We start from the raw sequence: 21758 nt of genomic DNA on the forward strand, positions 1-21758 counted from the left end.
ATTTTGATTTTATTCTGCTGACAACCAGACAGTATATTTGATGCTCATTTTTTTTAGATATTAGCATGGCTTACCAGTGAAGACTACTGGAACCAATCACCAGTGTAAGAGATGAAGTTAGTGTTGCATGCTCTCATTGAGGTTGGTTTTATTTTAGAAAGTAAGATGCCAGTATTAAGCAGACTTTCCAGCTGAGACTCAAAGGTAATGCCAGGTTATGTCCTCCTAGTCATGTGGGATCAAAGACATGATTAACTATACACGTTGTGTCTTGGAAAGGAATCATTGCAGCCTTGGCACAGCCATGGAGAAAGGAGAGCATATCTGCTGCTATTAATATGGAAAGTGTGGCACCAAAGTTGAACTTGGAAAATTTCCATGCTTGGTATAGTTAATTGCTTGTGTCACAGTAGTTTTTATGGTTGTATAGTCTGGCATCCCAGTGTTCTGGGTACTGTGCAAGCACAGAATAACAAGATGATGCCTGGAAAATTTGCAGTCTAGCTGATTGCAAAGTCATTTGGACAATGAGCAGACAGATGCCATCAACTGAGGAGGCAGTGAAAGTTCCTGCCAATTCCTCAAAGTGCTTTCATCAGCCAACGTGTGTCACCTCCGTTTCACATTGTTTGAGCATAAGCCAGTTGGCTTTCCTCCAGGTCTCTTTTTGCATCAGGTATTTAGACAGTGGAGAATGCATTTCTCTGGGCTAAGTGAAGAGGCGTAGAACAAACATTCTTGTTCACAAAGATGACAGTGTATACAAGACTATCTCAGTGGTTTTCAAATACATTATGTTATTCCTCCCATTCAATACAACTTGTAGGTTTCCGCAACTGAGAGCCCTCAAGGAGAAATGAAATTACTCCATGCAAACACTTGAGAAATCTTTCAAAGGATTCGGAATGCTTCACAGAATTCAGAAATTTGCTTCTCTATAGCTCAGCAGGAGTGCTACTGTTCAAAGGTTCCTTATGTTACCATCTGACAAAAGTCCATGACTAAATTTGGGAAATAAGTTATTCACAAATTTTTCCGTTTACACAGTCAAATTCTTGAATCTGTTTGCTGTCTAGAAATGCTTTACGGTAAAGCCTTCTGCTCTGTAAGTCATCCACAAGTAATTAATTGTAAATATTCCTAAAATACAATTTATGACCTGCTGAATCCTAATCCTGCAAGCACTTACACACATTCTTCTTGTGATTAGTTTCATTAAAATCAAAGGAATCTTTACACGTGGTTGTAAAGTTAAGCCCAGACATAAGTGTTTGTAGGAGGATGGTTTAGGTCAGTTCCATAACCCTAGGTATACTACATTTGATGTGGTCTTTGACTGCTAAATGAAATCCAGGCATTCAGAACCTGTGGAAAGTCAAGTTTTTCAGTCCTTACTCCTATTCCTTTTTCCTACTCCTATTCCTATTTCCTACTCTTATTTCCTTTTACCACTCCTATTCACTAAGTGGAGAGTTACAGAATCTGTCCCTACAAGTCAGAATTTTAGGGTCTTTGAGGATATAATACAGATTTGATGGTAGTGATCCAACTTGAAATTCACTTTGGAAAACAGTTAAATATAAAGCAAAGTTTATTGAATGAAATTCATTTAAGAATCAGAGTGAATATTTAGTGGCTTTTTTATGACTTATTCATCACTACAGACCCTTCTGTACTGTGAACTTCATAATAAGGAAAAATACCAATAAGCAAAGAGTTCCTAGGTTTTGTAGCGATCCATGCATATAGTAAAAAATATTTAGAGAAGTTGGGCAGATTTGTTCACAGAAAATAAACCTGGATTTTGAAACATTTAGCTAGCTCTCTCACAGAAAAAGCAGAATGTAGCCATAGCTATTGGCTGGCATATTCATCTGTGTAGTTAACTGTATTCTATATGATAAATATCTGATGGTAAAAAGAATATACTGCATTTTGAATTCAACATGTAAGTTGCATTTACTGTTCAGTTCTACAGTTGCGCTTACTATTATTCCTATGTGTCTCTCATTTTCAACACTTCAAGCAGGAAGCTATGATTAAAAGTTCCATTAGTTATGTATGTATGTGTATATGTGTGCATCCAAATAATCATCAGTGACTACAAAGAGGTACTTCTTCGTGTGTGCTGGAGGTTTTCATCCCTTTCATTTCTGTTCATAGAAGTAATATTTAAACAGTCATGAAACAAGATCTCTGAACCACTGGAAACAGAAGAATATGTAGCACATATTTCCACCCGTGAAAATTTTTCATTATATCTGGTACATGATCTGTTAGGCTTTGAGTGCAGAAAGTCAATTTAAAGTTATCTAGACAAGTTTTTTATTATTTAGAATTTTTATCTCACTCTGATATCTGCATAGCAGAATTCAGAGTATCAAAGTTGGAAAGATAAAAAAATGTTTGTAATAAAATGTCTTAAAACTCTCTGAAATATTTATACAATGGAGTTTTCGGTTCTTTTTTCCCCAGATAACACATGCTTGTTGAGGCTTTGAGAAGGTGCATTGGGGTACAGTTTCTGCTGGTGTTTGTTTGGGGTGACATGCGCTTGTAATTCCACTGCGCAGGAATAATGTGTTTCTGATTTATGCAGTTTAAGAGCTTTTATATTATAGCTTACATAGCCCTAAATTTAAACTTGTGTTTATACTAACATGAATGTGTGTACACACAGAGATCCTGTTATGCCTTTCAACTCACTCTTAAGAAAAGGTCTTAAACAAGTTCTATGTATTGAACCCATCTAAATAAAGAGTTTTCTTATGTACTGAATTGAACTGAACCCATTCTGTAAGCTGTATCCTATTTCTGCTGTTTCTAGAGTATGTTGTGACATACTCTAGAGAAACAAGTTACAATTTTCCTTAGCCTCACTCAAGTTGAGTATACTATTCAAATTTAAGAAACCAGCGGGTTTGCTATTAAGATTTTCAAATTTATAATGTGATCTTATTAAGAATAAGAGAAATAAGTAATTGTAAATAAATCCTCTAATATTATTTGACATCACCCAGATAATTGTAACAATAACTGCTTGAAATTATCTTTGTAATAAACTTAGTAAATATTAGTTTATTGGTATGCTTGGTAGTTACTTGATCTAAAGAAGATTTTTATTTTGTTTAATTTATAAAACTCATAGAAATTCTGCTTCTAATTCATTGTTTTGAATTGAAAATAATCTCACTGTTATCACTTCTGTTAGCGTTTAAAGTGGTACATATGACACTGGTAAGCAGGACAGTATACCTAGTGATCTCTACAAAGAGCTCAGATAAAGTGGAGAGCTGAGATTTGATGAATGAGCTTGTTGCATCTTTTCCTGCCAGTGACACCTGGCAGGGATTTTGATCTATTCCAGTACCAGAAACGGGGTGAACACATATGCACCTGCATTGTTTACCTAGAGTCTGTGGTGTGACACGTTGCCCTGGGGGAGAAGAATTACTCTATGCTGTGTCGGTGAACTCAACAGCCTCAAGCAATGTCATGTTCACTGCACATACGATGTGATGGCTTGAGCACATCCACACTGTCCCTTTATCAATGATTTCCATTCATCTTAAAGCTACTGAGCGTTAGGGTACCATGTATAGCCATAGAAATGGCCATACTTTTCAAACTTTTGTATAACATCTGCTCTGTGTATTCATCATTCAGGTTTCTCATGCAGATCTATTAGCAAATTTGAGTCCACTTAAGCATGAGAAAAAATCTAATTTTCCAGCCTTTACAGCTGTGTCTCAATATCTTTTCTCTTAGGAAAGCAGGAAGATTGCTTCTGAAATAAATTGATTGATGCATCTTATGCTGTATGTTTCAAAGGACTGCTTTCTGCGTAAACTAAGATTTTTTTCCCCCTGACAAGCTAGAACACTTATTTAATTAAGAACTTTTGATAGATATCTCTTTTCCTCCTTAATCTTTTACTGCAATCCAAGTTTTCCTATCTGCTTGTGCAAAGCATATGTCAGTGTAATTAGAGCACCAGCTGAGCTGCAGTGGCTGGGATTATCTAAACTACATAAACAGCACCTATATAGAGTTCATGCTGTAGATATCGTTGACATTACCATATCAATTTGAACTGAAGTCATGGATAAAAATAATTAATATTAGATATACAATCCTGATGTCAGAAAGGAAGTATGTTTGTCTGGCTCAACTTAGTCTGGTTCCTACCAAATCAAAGGAAGCTATTCTCTCTTATTATTAAAAAAAATACTTTATTTTTCTGAATTACTTTAAGTTTCACTCTTTTTTTTTCCATGGAACTCCAATGTTTTCCTATTGAAAGCTGAGCTAAGGTTATATTTTTGCGTATACTTCAATGCCAGTCTGTTATGAGCTGTTTGAAAACACATTCTCTGTTTTGACTGTACACTTTCTTTGACATGATGCTGATTCCATCTTTTGTATGCTATGATCCTTTTTCCCTTGTTATTGCTTCTTGATTGTCAGGGCATATAGAGCTGTCACACCACATCTCATATGTTTACAAGCCCATTTCATTTCCTCTATGAGCTGTGCAGGATTTATATGTAGCATTTTGCTAGCTAGATGTGTTGCTCAACAGGAAAATTTTAATCTAAGAGGCGTTACAAAAAGTCACCATTTGAAGGTCCTATAAGAACAGTTTTCTTAAGATAGGTATTTTGATTCCTGTATAAACAGTTGCTCTAAGAGGAATTGAGGAAAGAGACTAATGTGCAAAGCAGTGGCTGGAAATGTAGGGTACAGGGATCAGGCTTCAATTTACATCTCTATGTATGGCTTGGTAAAAAATAAGGCATACTGCTGCGGTGCTGACATTTCCAATGTTTATAAAAACAGGGCTCACTGTTCATCATGAGTTGTTTTTACTTTTGAAGTTCATTAATTTCCCTGACATAAGCAGGTCACTTCGTGAAACTAGGGCTATTTGGGAAAGCAGGACTTTTCTGGGAGAGTAAAAACTGTATAGTTTATTTTACACTGGAGCCTTGTTTTGTCAAAGTCCTCAGCTGCTTGAGATTTAAGCTTGGAAATCTAGCTAAATGTTTGGTTGAATGCTTTGTTGTTGCTAGCTGTCATTCATATCTGGCTGTGGGGTATCTTGTGGGTAGGCTTCACTTGATAGTCACTTTGTGTGGAAGATTGGTGTCAGGAAGGAGGAATGTGAACAGATACATACTGCTCTGATTCTTTACAATTCACCCAAAGAAAGTTGCCCTGAGAAGCAGGTCAGAAAACTCTGGTTTATGTGAGAGGAGATGCATCCATTTCTTATCATAAAGCTATTACCTGTATGAGTCTATTAAACCTTGAGTTCTCATTCCAAATCAGACCTGGTCTTCCAGACGAAGGGTGAAAATCCCCCACATTAGACACTTTGGATCACACTCTAACTGTATATGTAATGCCATATTTTAATTCAGAAAGATATGGTGGATAAAGTCATTTCATTTTGCGGGTACAGTGGATGTCTTGATGCTGAAGTTTTCCCTCCTTCTACAATGAATTTCAGAATCATGTTCAACTGTGCAGAAAGAGAAGGGTACCTTGTATGCTCTATATCTCAGATAGTACTCATAAGTAGGCCTGGTTTTAGTCATCATAATGAGGAGTATTTATTTTAAGTACTTATTAATAATGTATTTTGTAATGTGGTAAGGATTCATACCCTGTGCATAGGCTTAATTCAAGTTTCCCTTCACAGATTTGTTTTCTCTCTCAGTTGTTTAGCTTCAGCAGTTTCCCTTGGTAACATTTGTAATTTGGAGACAAGTAGGAATTAATAGGGTTAATTTGCTTGTAAGCAAACCAAATCTGAATTTTCTTCAACTGCAAAGAATTAGTTCCCCAACCCCTCTATCCACCCATCCCCAGTTGCCTTCTTTGTGTTTTATCTCTGTTTACAGATAAAGCAGAACACTATAACACAGGACAGATAAAGTGAGGACATTCTATACTCATTATATTTTCCGTAGAGACTACAGATAAGTGCCTGTCATAAAGAAGAATAATTTAGTCTTAAAATATACTTTGATAGCTAGGCAGTTATATTATTTTGCAGTGTTTTCTGGTAACCATTTCAAAAGACATCAGTGGCATTAATGGAATCTTTTTCAAATACTTAAGAGGTGAAAAGTGATCCTTTTTATCCAGAAAAAACAGAAAACAGAAGAATCAGAGGTCACTGAAAAACTTGAATTTGGAACTGCCATCCTCTCCTATTGTATTTATAGCTGTTTTCATCTTTATACATCCATGAAATTCATAGATCATATTGAGCAGACCACAGGAATCAGAGCAACCCAAGATGCATTTAGTATTACAGACAGTTCTAGGTGTTTTAATAAGTAATATAATTAAGCGTAAAGTTTGGTGATATTTTTGAAGGTACTACATGAGAGCCCTGAGCTGCCTTTCCATTTAAATTTTAAATTTAATGAAAACATTTTCATGAAAAGAAAAAAGGCGACTAAAATGAAGCTTGTACTCTGTATTGCGAATGGAAATATAACTATCAAATTGAGACAGAACAACTGAACTACCATATGCTTTTTGTTGTTTCTATGAAAGATCTTTCCTATTTTTCTTGCTCTTTCCCGTTATGTGGGAATGTTTGATTTCCTCAAGCTCCCCTGGTTTTTTCCACTGTACTCTGAATTCAACTTTATCCCAGTGGAAGTTGTATTGTCTGCCCTTTTTATGTCTCTTGAGTGAAACATTTCTCTTGAATAATAGACAAGTTAGTTAAATATTCAATTCTAAATAGAATGGATTTAAAGTTAGAAAATAAAATCCAAGAGACTTAATGAGTTCCTATATCAAACGACAGGTTTCTCTTTTGTATGTGCACTGCTGAAAAACAATTTAAACAGCGGCTTATAGTATGGCAGAATGATAAAGTGCGGCTTAAGCATCAGTTTCACAACTGTGTTGTTTGGTAAGGCAGAAAGCCCTGAGTCCAAAATATGGAAGTCAAATAACTCTACTGAGAATTCAGCTCTTCAGTCTGCAAAGTGCAGTGGCCTTGATCAAGCTAAGTACTGAAGCCCATGCTTTTCTTTAAACTCATGAACTAATTTAATCTAGTGAAAGCACTCTGTTTATTGACCTACTTGCCAGGCGTTTTGGAAGATGCTGGTTGTATTTCTCTACACTATGCATGATTAAGCCCTAACTTAAAGAACTTACTGTCCAGTCTGACACTATTGTCATTTTTCTGAAGAAAATATTTTAGTGTAGCAATAGAAGTAGTTTCTGACACTCTCTGTTTAGAACAGTTTGCTCACAGCAAAAGGAACCCTTCTGTGGACACACAATACTTCATGATTAAAGCACATAGATGAAGAGGAAAGGACCTAGGTTCAACTGCCTGATCCAAGCCAGACAGAGCAGGGAATTGAACCTGACTCTCTAGTGTCAGAGATTAGGGTATTCTGCTGGGATAGCAGCAAGCCAGGTTTCAACCCCCTGCTCTGTCTGTTTAGGATCAGGGAGCTGAACCTCTGTCTCCCCCATCTTGGCTGCATGCCCTCATCACCAAGCTATTTGACCAAGATTGGATGAGGCGTTTCATTCTTTAAAAAAAAAGGCAGGGAAGCTCATTCTGCACTAGAGTAAAATCTAAATTACCCAATCCTGACACTTTCCACATGATGGAATTGTTGTTTCCTGGCCTGGCCTAGGGAGATCTACTTCATGGTCACAAACAGCACCTTAAGCAGTAGGAAGACATGAAAAGCCTCTGTATGTGCAAATGCAACTTAAGATGCAAAGAGTTTCAGCCATGTTATCCACATGGCTTTGTCAGAAGCAGAGAAACAAAACCACCAGAAGCCTACTCATGTGAATGCCAGAGCTATCTCAGTGAACTACAGTTTTGTTTGGAGGAGAATGAGGGAGGAAGATTAATATTCTGTCAGTGTTGATACTGTTGGAGGTGTCTGTGTCAGAGCACAGGATGCCATATGAGCTCACTTGAAACTTCAAGCAGCTTTTTTCCCCACTGGGTTCAACGCCTTTCTTCTCTCCCTTGACTTTCCATGTGGTTCTCTCTAATTGCCACACTTGTCTTCTCCTTTCAGTACCCTTACTATATATTCTTGTCCTTCTGCTTCCCACAAAGAAATTGTTCTGGCTTAAGCTCTGGTCTTTGTGATGGCCTACATAAGTGAACCCTGGTGCAAACACCTCTGTGAATGTGCTTATATCGGTTGACAGAAATGAATGAGTTTTAACTGGTATTGTGTCCTTGTAATCCACACACATATATTGGACTTCTTAATCTAATCTCAGGTATTTCAAAAGGTTTAAGGATCTTTTTTCTCATTACCTTCTCTTCTGCCTTTCGATTCTGATCAGTAGTAGATCACCTACTGATTTTTGACAGTCTACCATGTGAACCCTTTTATAGCCATCTGCAGAAGGCCTGGTTTACTATAGTGATAGAAAGTTCATGGACTTGAAGTCTGCGTTTGTTGAAATTTACAGTGTTGCAAAGTTGCTCCAAGTATGGAGCATGGACCTCTAGTCTTGAGCGAGTGTTTTATGTTCATTCATTTGAGATGGAAAATGACTGCTGTTTACTAAATCAACATCAGAGTATGCATATTTTTACCAAAGAAGTATTCACAGGGGAGTTAGCATGGAAATGTGAGGTGTATGGAATACAATCAGAGTCATTATTTCAGTTTCATTCAGCAACAGGCAAGTACTTACTGTTGCCACATGCATGGCTGGAAATCAGGCAATTATAAATGCACAAGAAGGATTCAGTTTTCCTGGCTATAAGCATGTTTGATGGTGCTGTTGTACATTCAGATTGTATTTTTCCCAATCACCTGCAATGCCTAGGGCACAAATGTATTATGCAATGTCTTCTTTTCATCTTTCTCCATTTACACAACAACAAAATGCATGAGAATTCCCTTTGTGTGTTGCTTGTTGCTGTTATCAGCAAACGAGATTTCATGGCCTGCTCCAGAAGTAGGACACACACACTCCTGTAATTGGGTACACACACTCAGTCTTCTAGCAGTCCATGTCATGTCAGCCTGTGTATAAAATGGGTTATGTTTTTCTGCAGACCAAGCCTGACTGCTGAAGGGGTATGATAGGGTATTTCTTTATCTCTTTGTTTCCTCTCAAGTCCCATGGTTGGTAAGCTAGGGATGTTTTAAAATTTTCAATAAAATCTCTCCTCAGCCCTAGCAGATACTACCTGTTCATACTAGGTGACTGATTCTGGGCAATTTGGTTAGCATTACACTCCACAACCTCTACTGTAGATGGCAGGGTGGGCATCTGCACAAACTTAAGGCAATCCAGGCCTTCGCATGGTTGCAGAGTATTCCTGGGTTCCTGACAAAATGCAGGATATGCAGCACATGGTGTGATTGTTGGGGTTGTCCTACGCAGGAACAGGAGATGGACCCGTGTGGGTCCCTTCCAACCCCTTGAGGGTCCCTTCCAACTCAGGCCATTCTATGATTTTATGATTACGAAAAAGTTCTTCCCCCAGGGGATGGTGGAGCACTGGAACAGCTCCCCAGGAAAGCAGTCACAGTGCCAAGCCTGACAGTATCATGAAGCATTTGGACAACACCCTCAGGCATGGTGTGAATGTTGACGTTGTCCTATGCAGGGACAAGAGATGAACTCGATGATCCTTGTGGGTTCCTTCTAGCTTAGGCCATTCTTTGAGGGAAACAGACCACACTGCATACAATTAAACTAGCATACAGTTTCAGTTTAGTGAAGAAACTGTCCTCATGATCCATAATGGAATGCCATCACGTAGTTAGATCTCCCTGCTGTAAAATGACACTTTGTAATCAAACTACGCACTTTAAATTATTTTACATGAATCAGCTACATTACATCTTTCACGGCAGACACTATAGAACCATAATTACATTCACCTTCGTCTTTAATTTACTGCATTTTGCTTCTGTTATTGTGCAGTATGTGTTCATTTCCTCAGTGCTTAACGCAAATTGAAAATATAGGATGGCATGATTAACTCTGCTCTGCTTCTTGTGGGATGAAGTCAAGCTCATCATAACTTGAACATTATTGTGGTTTAATGAGGTATATGGTATTACATTTGGCTAGGAGGATCTATTGCAAATAGACATCCATTAGGAAAGAAAATTGGTTTGGAAACCTGCCATAGCTATGGAGATCTCTGTCAAACCAGGAACAGTGAGTTGGGTAATGGAGAATTAGGAGTCGACCCTCATTTTTAAATTAAATTAATAGCATCTAGTTATTAAGGCCTGAGCCTTAAGTTTGTCATAGTATGCCCACTTCTTTCAGCAGGTACTAAGGGCATTTCAGTCTTGCATATCATACCTTTTAGAAGTTTCATACTGAGAAACTGTAAAGCTGTATTTATGCTTCTGTATTTAGTCATTTTACAGCTTTTTTTTTTTTTATTATTCAGCAAAAGATGAGCCAGTGAGATTTGAAATGGTATTTGCAGAGGATATCTATCATGTTTAATGGAAAGTGTCCAGGAAGGTATCACAACCGCCAGTACCAAATTAAATACTACCTAAAGAGAGCAATAGGTTTTCATGATGCCAGGTTTCCAAGGACTGGCTCATTCCATAGTGTTCAAGTAATGCTTTAGTAGTTCTTGCTGACTCTTGTTTCACTTCAGTTACTTCTAGAATTTCCATTTTACAAACTTTTTAATCACTGCTGTAAAAACTCTTTCCGAGTTAAAATTCAGTATATCCTGATGTTCTAAGAAATAGCCATGTCTGCCTTCCCTTATACCGAGCTCCCCTCTGTGCTGGAAATCCAATTTCTAAATCTTTCAATTACCAGTTGTAGGAGAGAGGAAGAAAAAGTAATCAGATAACATCCATAAAAATTGTCTCCTAATTCAAATTCAGTACTTGTGGTTATCTCTATAAACAAAACAAAGCATTGGTCAATATTCTGATACTTAATCTGGCTGCTTGCAATATATCTAGATCTTCTGCCTCCTTTTTCTCCTCCCTTCCCTATCTCCTTTTCTAGTCCATTCTATACCACCCAACAATATGCTTTGTAGCAGTGAATTAACTTTATAATTGTTGTTTCTTCCACTGCTTTCATTTCCATGACAGAGACGCACAAAGTCACTGCATCTGTGAGACTCCTCATTAGTACACCACAGTTTGGGATGCTCTGTACCATCTACATAAAAGTGTTGTAAAGATGCATTTGAAAAAATGCATCGTGTAGGTACTGCTCTTTGAAGAACTAAAAAGTATCTTGAAAGAGTTGGCCTTACATCTCCATCCATCCTGTGTTACAACAGTGTAGAGAACCACAGACTGGCATGAAAGTTCTGCTCGTCTCTCTGAAAACCTAGTACCACTCTGTGAGCGGGGACTCTTTGAAAATAGCTTTGTGTGCTGCTGGGCAAATGGTTTCTAACTCAGCTGTGAATTTCCTTCATCTTTTTACTTGAATAACTGTTCATTCTTAGTTACTGAATAGAGAGCTTTTTTTTGGCTTTAGCTGAGAGTGGATGCTCTTGGGACATTTAACTGATGCCTCCAATGGTAAAAGTCTCAATAGGAGATATCCAGAAATGTTAAAATCAACATCAGTTTATATAAAACACTGCTTTTCATACACATTTCCAAGGAGCAGACTGCTTGGATTAGTTAAGTAATGTAAAAAGCATCCTTGCTAAGCAAGTCCCCATAGTTCATTTTTTCCTGCAGGAGACCAGAATTATGCACCTTATTTCTGAGGCCACTTCTATAATTGCAACAACATACATATTTTGTAATAGCTTTTCCTTTTTAATGGAAATTTAAATGGAGGTAATTAAATATGGTTATTTCATACCCATCTCTTGAGGGGAAACATAACAACATGATGAAAATTTGAGTGAATTGGAAGTAATAAATATCTACTAAAAAGGACTGCATTTTGACTCCCTATGTAACATTGTTTATTAATTGTTAAGACTCTCAGGGTGATAATGTGGAGATTCAGATGGCCGCCATATATTACAAAACTAGATTCCAAAATATTTCCATTTAATACACTTTTGTTGAAAGTGTTACTACAGTCCAAAGTACCAGCTGTACATCTCAGGGAGAGACCATCATGAAATTTGGTATGTAAAGCAAAAGTATAAACTTTTAAAAATTGGATCCAGTGGCTTTACTCTTCTGCACTTTTGGAGGCCCCTTTCTTGTTCTGAAACACTTCTCTCTGTGTCCTAATTAGTAGGCTGATTGACTTGTGTTACTGTGCCAACACTTAAAACAAATACATTGTGTTTCTTACACTGGAGCTGGACTCAGATAGCTATATTGCAGGTCACATTAAAGGTAAGACAAGAGGCCTCTAAAGATTAGGAGTTTACATTGGTGCAGGTCAGAATTTCAGATTCCCCTCAACCTACTGAAGTGTCTTTGACCTCCGAAATTGGCATAGAAACCATGTAGGCAGTAACTACTTAATAAAAACATAAGGTGCCTTGTGTCCAGTTAGGCATGCAAAGGAGCAAGACCCCCTTATCATATATTTTTTTCAGACCTTTTTCCTGTTCCCAGTTTAGAAGCATAAGAGTCTGAAAGAGAATGTTTAAAAAAAAGCAAATAAGGTCCACAGACCTTCTCAGGTTCTGCTTTGAGTTTGGGTGCATCTGAAAGCATTACAGTGTCCTAGCTGGTTCGTCACTGCCTGTTCTCACAGTGACATCTCTGAACCATTAGGAACAAAAAATTTTACTCTTCAAAACGCTTTCAAGTTCTCATGGAGGAAAAAACAAAGTAAAAAGTGCTAATCAGGAGTTAGTCAGCTTACATTTTCTGTGTTATGCTGTGATGTTCTGATTCTTCTTTTCTTGCTTAACAATAATATTACAAGAACGGAAATAAATATAATGAACAGCTTTTCCTATCCACAAACCCCCTAGTCTAGCTTTGTCATTCAGTTGTCTGTGAAAACTGTCTACAGGATCATATGTGTTTCTGCTACAAGCATCATCTCTTCTTTCCACTAGATTTACCCAAAGAATAACGCAGCATTTTAAGCCTAAATGAACTTAGAAAACAGTGACATACAGAATTAATCGGAAGTAGTTTTACAGTACCTGGGAGTGTAAGTTAGCTGTCTGAGGTCCTTGTAGTTAATGAGGAGTAAGAGAGACTTTATAAGGGAGATCCTATCCTATACTAAGAAAAAGCCCAAGGTAGTTGGGATGAATGCCATCTGAATGGGTTCCTTTATACTGAGCTTAAATAACTGTTATGGGAGAGACACCTCATTTCAGTGGGCTCAACAAATCCCACTCAATGCACATTGGTATGATATGAATGCTTGGGATTGTAGAGCCTCAAAAGACCATCTGTTGTCAGCTCTTTGTTCCCTCCTCCCACCCCTCCCACCTTCCTTTGAAAGTGGAACAGAAAGATCATTTTAAAGTAAAAACAAAAATAAAGTTACATACATGTGGAGAACTGAAACCTGCTTCCTGCCCTTCTGAAATAATACTTCTTTGTAAGACACAGGGATCTAGGGCTACAAAGCTGTGGATCTGTAGCTCACCCCCATCTTACATCTGTGGTATTCTACTATATTATTTCTGGAATTTAATAAGTACAGATAAAATAGAATTTGGCTATGAGTTTAACTTAATTCGGAGAGGAGAGGAGAGGAGAGGAGAGGAGAGGAGAGGAGAGGAGAGGAGAGGAGAGGAGAGGAGAGGAGAGGAGAGGAGAGGAGAGGAGAGGAGAGGAGAGGAGAGGAGAGGAGAGGAGAGGAGAGGAGAGGAGAGGAGAGGAGAGGAGAGGAGAGGAGAGGAGAGGAGAGGAGAGGAGAGGAGAGGAGAGGAGAGGAGAGGAGAGGAGAGGAGAGGAGAGGAGAGGAGAGGAGAGGAGAGGAGAGGAGAGGAGAGGAGAGGAGAGGAGAGGAGAAGAAAGTTTTTCAAGGCTATGATTTTTAGTCTCCAGTAGTAAGAAATTTCAGTTTCCAGATTCACAATTTGAAGGTCTTTTTTCTGGAATGGGGTTTAAAAAAGCACAGGAAGTCCTCAAAAAATGGATGAGGGCCCTCAATATGTCTAGACAAACACAAAATTGTGATTTATATTGACCAACAGAAATAAAACCATGAACTGTTCATTTCTGTGTATAGAATAAAAGTCCCAGAAAAAATATTGTCCTTCTATTGTCTGCTAATCCAGAAGAACCAGTAGCAGTGACAAACATTGAATTCCTTTTTCGTATACCACTGTATTTCAGAGAAGTGAAAGCTGCAAAAGAAACATGAATGGTTCTGGTTTGGGGCAGATCAAGACGTATTTATATCTTCAGAGGTATTTCAGTGATCGTGGTATTTGACTGAAATGCTAAGCCTGATATTCACATTACCAAGTAGAGAATAAAAAAGAAGCTTCAGGTTTGCTAATTGGAAGTTACCATGCCTTGAATTACTTGAGTGACTGACTGGAGACTGTTTCCTCACTTGCAGGAATATTTATGTATACTCCCTTTTATAGTGATTAATCTTACCTATTGTATTCACATTTTTACAGAAATGAAAAAAATACTTTTTTAGCCATGACTTCAAATATGCTGTAAAAGTTAGTCTGCCAAGATTGACAGTAGTAGAAAATTATCAACCAAGCAGGGAGCTCAAAGACACTGGGGTTCGTATTTTAGAAGGTTTATATACAACTGTCCCACAGGTTTAACTCCAAAAATCCATCCTCAGTGCTAATGGTAGATATATTTGTTGAGAGACACGCATATATATGACATCTAGAATGCATAGTGGCGATTCTTCGATTACCTTTATATTATAGCTAAAATGAGGTGTTTGTATATTCACATCATTTGTGGTATGTATTTATTGGTCTGAGGTTTACTCTGGGTAGAACTATCCTTAAAGCAAACACTCAACCCTGTGTTATATCTCTGAACCTGTAAGTTAACTCCATGTGGTTTCAACTTCAGCTCTTTCACAACAAATTATAATTTATGTATGCTGTCAAATCGACACAGGACAAGCAGCTGCAGAAGAAACTGAAGCACATAAAGCATAGTGAGAAGCATAAGGCTCCCATAAGAGACTAGTCTTTCCCTTTCTGTTTTTAGTCCACTGAGAGTGATTTATTCATTACAATCAAACTAAAGCTCCCCCAGTCTTGCCATTTTATCCACAAGTGTGTTGAAAATTAAAGCTCAGCGTGAAGCCTCCAGAGAATTGTTCTGAGTTAATAACACCTGCAAAGAACAGAGATTTCACTGTGAGGTAAATTGCTGTATGATTGCCCACACATCAGCAAAAATTATAATTGGGAGAAACTGAATGTTTGGTCTGTATTTGGCTGGTGAGGACTTTGCAGTGTGTCATTTTACATTTAGTACAGTTAGAATTCAGAATGTTTCACAGCAACTGATTGTGTTTGTTTTAACAGGGAGATTTCTATTCTATGAAAGGTTTTCTGTTGCTGTCAGCTGTCTATTGCAACTTTATGCAGTACACATTTAGAAATCTGTTATAATTTTAGAGGACATTGTCAGAGAGAGGCTTTAAACTATAGAGTTTTTTCCCTGTGATTTCTTGTGAATTTAGAAGTTGATACTTTACCTTTATGTATCTCATAAATGTATCAGATATTTATGTATCTCATAAAGAGCAAGCTAAGATTTTGATCTCTACATCTGTAGCGTATATACACTCAGCAGCTCTCTGGACACCAGTGGAAACTACCTAAAGCCTACACTTTTGTTTCTTCCAGATGTTTCAGGAATGCACTCATAACTAACATGAAAAATTGAGGTTAAGGTCCTGAATTGGAAATTAACATTATTATATATCCAAAAAAAGGACAGATAAAGAAAAAAAGTCAAATTGTTTTGTCTCCATATTGCAGTGCATTGTTATACACTGAGGTATTATTATCTGCATTTTCCATAAGTGCTGTATCAATTCACAAATCATGTTGGAGCAGGATTCAGGCTTCTGTCTGATGACAGTAACATAGACCCAGCACAAAATAGGTAAAGCTTCTATCATTCAAGATAGATCTAGATGGAGGGCCTCAGATAGACCTCTCTTTGCCTGTCCTTTGAAGAGAATTAGCTCTGGTCCACAACCCAAATATCTTTGCTAGAAAGATGTATGGCTGAACTCAGTAGGTTGCTCAGAGACTTGTTTGCTTGATTCACAGAATCATAGAATCACTAGGTTGGAAGGGACCCACTGGATCATTGAGTCCAACCATTCCCATCAATCACTAAACCATGCCCCTCAGCATCTCAATTCAAGCAGATTGCCATGCTAACACAGCTGGATGTTCCTTCTGCAGGGGAACTGCTTGAGCTTTGCCTGCTCATCTCTGGGGAAATGTGCTTTTGTGACTTGCAAAGTTATATGTCTTCATTTAAATCACAGTGCACAATTGATTTTCCTTGTCACAATGTCTGAGCCTTACTTACCAGCAAGCTGTTTGCCATAGAGAATATACTTCTGAATTATGTACTGAATGCTTCTAGGAACTTGTTGGTATAGTCTTCTGTCTTTCCCTGTTACTTGTTAAAGGCTAAGGGAAGAAGAACATATCAAGGAAGTGACATCTGGTTTCAGATGTGTAATTTTAGTGCATTGAAACTTGCAGTGAATTCCTGTTACATGCCTTTTATAGTTACTGGAATAAAATGTCTCTGGTGCTGAAGGCAAACATAAGAAAAAGAACTCATAACTGCATAAATGTGTTAGGCAATAATATGTAGTGGGTGCTGCTACTATACAGAATAGCTGGCCTATTCTTACTGCAACACAGTTAAAGGCTAGTGTAACACAGGTTCACTTCCTTTGATCAACATGGGATGCATTAAAAAACAATTTGCTGGGCAAGATGAGACGTTTCAGTCTCAGATAATCCTACTGCCTGCTCCAGAGGTCACTGAGAAGTGTAGTGAAATAATGAATCCCTACTGATTAACTAATATTCGTTTTCCACAGTACTTCAGAGCATTCCCCTTTTTCACTTTAGAACAGAACTTTGGGCTTCCAGCACAGAATTGTCTGTGAAAGTCCTGCCGTAGGCTCCAGCTTCAAGCTCATCTTCTCTATGTCACTGCTCGTGGATCATCCTACAGTTTAACGCAGCTGTTACAGGGCTAGGGGAAGACTTGGTGTTTAGTTCAGGTCTCTAGAGAAGAGGAGAGGGAGCAGGTGTATTGTATAAGCAAACCTCCATGCGTAAACTTTTCTGCTCTTGTCATATGAATATATCTGCTCCAGCTGCACTGCTCTAAGAGTGGATCTTTCAGTAGTTATTTATCTGGTATATTATATGTCTGGAATGTACTGTCAGTTTCTTTCAGAGAAGAACATTGTGGGATAAGGAATGTAATTATGAGTGTGATCTAGCATCACATATGATCCAGCAGTATGAGCCAAAATATCAACTAACAGCATCCAGTAGGGATAAGTGCTGTATAGTGGGAATTAACCCTTGTCCAAGAGAAAAGGAAAGAGGAAAGGAGTTGACTGTCATTTTATGGAGTGGAAAACCAGTGCATGGAAAGAATGTATGGAGAAAGCCAGTGGTTGTTCAGAGGAGCAAAACTGGAAATCTGAAAAAGTTTTGTGCTATGGGCTTCTAGTCCATGTTTCAAATATTCTGTGTCGTGAGCAAACTTCTGTTGTTTCAAAGCTGTTATTTTCAAAATGTGACACTCATGGAAAAATGTCTTCAAGAAGGAAAAATAATGGCCAAAATTAAAAGAAAAGGACCCAAGGTATGCAAACCAAATTCCCACTGCTTGAATTCAAAAGGATGTTTTTCTATTCCTGTTCTATATTACAGGTATGTGCCTGAATTTAGATGCTTATCTTTGAATTATATTATGAAATTGTTCACAATTTATGGGAATTTCTGTACAAGGAATCACATCTATATTTAAGTTTGGGCTATTGTTAAAATGTAAATATTATAAAAAGAGAAAACAAAAAAATGAAAAAAGATCTGGTTTTCTAGGTTGTCCTGGAGCGAAGAAGAATGAGTTCCTGACTAGTGTTTTGGATGCATTATCCACAGATATGGTGCACGCTGTCTCTGATCCATCATTGTCTTCTAGCCGGTGGGTTTCAGATCTTTTTTGTGTCTTTAAAAAGATTCTGACAGTGATGAATGAATTGTTGAGCACTTTAGGAAGTAATTCTTCTATCTTCACAAAGGGTAAATTTCCCAAAACCTACCTGGGAGAGTTTAGTTCAAAATTGCCGCTGAAGACTCTGCCCACTGAATGGAAATGCACTTGACAGCTGAATTCCCAGCAGGAGCAGGGCTTAGAGTTTATCTGTAGCTGCTGGTGCAACTGTGTCTCAGTCTTTGTTCTCTTAGGCTTTACTTGGTGTATGTTTGCTACCTTTCTGATTCATACTCTGGCTAGCTGATTGTAAAACAAACCAGTACTACCAACAATCACAGTCACAGAAGAATTAAAAACATGTAAGTGCTGTCAAACTTTGGGTATCTGCAGGTTAGGTGCTTACCTTCTGAATGGCATTTAATGTTAAACTTCACTTGTAATTCAATAATTTAGGTGTTCTATCTCTAAGAGCATCCATCATAGGCTGTAATTTGAGTCTAGGTATTTGCTGATGCTGACTGCTGGCCTACTTCAGTTGAGTATATTTCACATTTTAATGTACCTGCCATCTAATAAATTGTCTTTTTAATTTCTCTCTTCACTTTTCTCTGTTTCAGCTTATCAAAGGGGAAGGCACTGTTTTCTGAGTATGGTGCTGACCTTAAAAGAGTTTCAGAGAGTTAACTAAGAGCAGATTCCACTCCATAGTGTAATATTTAGAATACAGTTGGCCAAAGTGGAAAAAACGAGGGATTCAATGCAAGAAAGTAGTGGCCAAGGGAGGCTTATGTAAAAAAAGGAGCATCTGACAGTGATTAAACTATTCTGAAATAAAGGTATAAACTGACCTCTGTGCATCAGAACTAAGACTAAACTCTTGTTTCCTGTTTCAGGGTTTCAGAGCCTGATCCAAATCATACTCTGGAAGAGAGAGTCGTCCATTGGTATTTCAAACAGCTAGATAAAAATTCCAGTGGTGACATTGGCAAAAAAGAAATCAAGCCATTTAAGAGATTCCTAAGAAAGAAATCAAAACCCAAAAAATGTGTGAAGAAGTTTGTGGAATACTGTGATGTGAACAACGATAAGTCCTTATCGGTTCAAGAATTAATGGGCTGCTTGGGAGTAACGAAAGAAGAAGGTAAAGCAGAAACAAAGAAACGCCATAGTAAGAACCTTTTCTACCTTGTTCACTAGATTCTACAAAGCTGGAAAAGTGTGATATTTGTATATGCCAGAAGTATACAAAATAAAAAAATACGCCTGTCTGTAGCTAATGCAGCTGTTGCTTAGGGCAGATGGCAGGAAGGCTGCTTCTGTGCAGAAAAACTATCAGTTTGCTCCCACACAATTCAAAACCTCCTGTTGATTCTGATCATTAGATATATTATGGTAGGAAACCTAAGAGGATATGATAACATTAACAGTCATCGAAAAGCCAGTTTAATGTTATTACAGTACTATGTCCTGAATGAGTGGAAGTATCACACCTGTGCTTTTTGGATTCCTGCTCGGAAGGAAGCACATTGTTGAGCTTTCTAATAATGACTTCTCATTTCTCAAATGTGGTTTAGGGATACACTGAGGAATGTGTTCATCTGCCAAACAGGTGGAACAACTGCTGGTACACAGCCACCTTAACCTTACTGCCAAACTGGTAGAAGGGGGAACAACTAACTAAAGTGTGTAATGGTCAAAAGAAGAATTTACAAAAAAAAATTGTACACAGGAACAGTAAGTCTCTATACTGTAATAAGCTGTAGAACATGGATACTGGCAAATTTTTTTGTTTGCCTGGGAGCTTAAAATGAAGCCAGCGCAGTAAAACAAATGTGTTGTAGGAAATGAAAAGCAAGTCAAGTGGGAAATGCTGTCAGAAATAAAATGTTATCCACAAAATTGGTTTTATTCAAGCCTAGAAAGGGAGTACTGCAGAAAGAAGGAATAGCTCTACATTGCGCTAATAAAGTAAATTGTATCTCACAGAAACAGATCTCTCAAAACTTTTGTATTGAAAAACTAATGGTATCCAGTTGGAAGAAAATGATAAACCAAATCATTTGGTTGTTTTCCTAAAAATACATATTTTTAAAGACAAAACAATAAGAATTGCTTTTGTTGGAATATCAGCATTCTGGTTTGTTTCTCCAGCTTGCTAGTTAAAATTTCCTTTCTGATAATACTTTACCTTGCACAAAAGAAATCAGTTACCACTCCACTAAAGCTAGTTATATTTCTAGAAATAGGTGAGACTTGTCACCTGAAGTGTGAAAGCTAAGATAAGGAGGCTGCCCTGTATTATTCTATGTGAGCCCTGGGTGTCTTGTGAGAATCGTTTGAAGCAATGTAAGAGCTGCAAAACATGCTTTCTCAGGGGAATGGCAATTTCTGCAGTATTTTGCAAGGTCCAGTTTTGTTCCCCTTTGTCCCAATGCAGCTTGATTTTCTAACGAATTACCACGGAAAACCAAGAGAGTGAGTTCCTCCATAGTCTCCCAGATTTGCTTGTGAAGTTGAATGGTCCGGTAGACTCATGTAGTTGGGTTTTTTTTTCCTCATTTAGAGTGCTGTTTTGGACTTTGCCACTAAGGAACTTTAGAAATAGCGATAGTCTTGTTGTTTTATGGTTTAAATGTGAACAATGTCCTTGGCTGGTAGAGCTGTTTGTGTGCAATGTCTTTTAGCAAGTGAATGTTTTCCAGTCTGCTTGTCCATGCTTCTTTCCCACCAAGGGTAAGAGACTATATTTACTGTTAAAGTTTTAAGAAGTTTGAAATGCTCAACACTGTCCTAAGCAAATGTCACATACTAACTGGCAAGCAATGCTGTCATTCAGCTTTCATACATGATAGAATAACACCTGTACTGAGGAAAGAAAAAAGTAGATTTTTCAATGAAAGATCTGAAACATTTTACCTTATCTACTGGAAGCTGTGCAGCTACCCTGCTTGAAATAATACTAGAATGATAGCTTTTTCTGGACGCTACATATAACTTGCAAACTATATTCATAACTTTTTTCCACCCCTTCCTTTACCAGCCCCTAAAACCAACACTGAGAGCACTTCATCCAACAGGCAGGTGAGTACTGAGGAGAGCAGGATCTCCATGCCTGTCTTGCCTTGCTGAACTTCTTGGGGTTTTAGCAGTTATCATTGCCGCTTCAAACTACATTCATCTGACATTCTGTAGACTTACCAGGAAAATGCAGAGGAAATTCTGATTGACAAATTTTATCTTAAGTTCTGTCTAAAGAAAACTCTATTAGTCAACTACAGGTGCAGATTAAATGTGCATAAATGCAAAGTGGATTATACCTGCATGTTGATGTTCCTAATGAAATGTGATGTTAGTGATAGGTTAGTGATAATTAGATGAGTGTAATTGAGCCCTCATATGAGTGTTCTGCTTTCCTGAATGTCAGTATTGCCATACACTTTTAAACGTGTTGCATTCTTTTCATCTTCATTTACCTTTTGCTTTAACTGAATTCTATTAGCTATACTGTGAGTCATATTATAGACAAAAACTTTGATTCAAAATACTCTTTGTGAAAAAACCATGCATTTCCCATACCCTATGAAAATCTATACATTTCACAAACCCCACTGAATTATTGTATGGTGGTTTTAAACACCT

At 37.7% G+C, this 21758-nt stretch overlaps 1 protein-coding gene across 4 annotated transcripts in view; it reads left to right on the top strand.

Annotated features, from left to right (window-relative positions):
• The window catches only part of SMOC2 (SPARC related modular calcium binding 2), a 267516-nt gene that overhangs the window by 241951 nt on the left and 3807 nt on the right, over window positions 1-21758 (top strand). For 2 of the 4 annotated variants that reach the window (XM_069852261.1, XM_069852259.1), the window contains 3 exons: window positions 18005-18107; window positions 19013-19287; window positions 21160-21200. In XM_069852261.1, coding sequence (XP_069708362.1) covers window positions 18005-18107; window positions 19013-19287; window positions 21160-21200 — 419 coding nt within the window. The remainder of the gene's footprint in view (window positions 1-18004; window positions 18108-19012; window positions 19288-21159; window positions 21201-21758) is intronic. The other 2 variants (XM_069852258.1, XM_069852260.1) reach the window with 1 other exon arrangement.

Source organism: Phaenicophaeus curvirostris, chromosome 2 (assembly GCF_032191515.1).
Source record: "Phaenicophaeus curvirostris isolate KB17595 chromosome 2, BPBGC_Pcur_1.0, whole genome shotgun sequence".
NCBI classification, from domain to species: domain Eukaryota; kingdom Metazoa; phylum Chordata; class Aves; order Cuculiformes; family Cuculidae; genus Phaenicophaeus; species Phaenicophaeus curvirostris.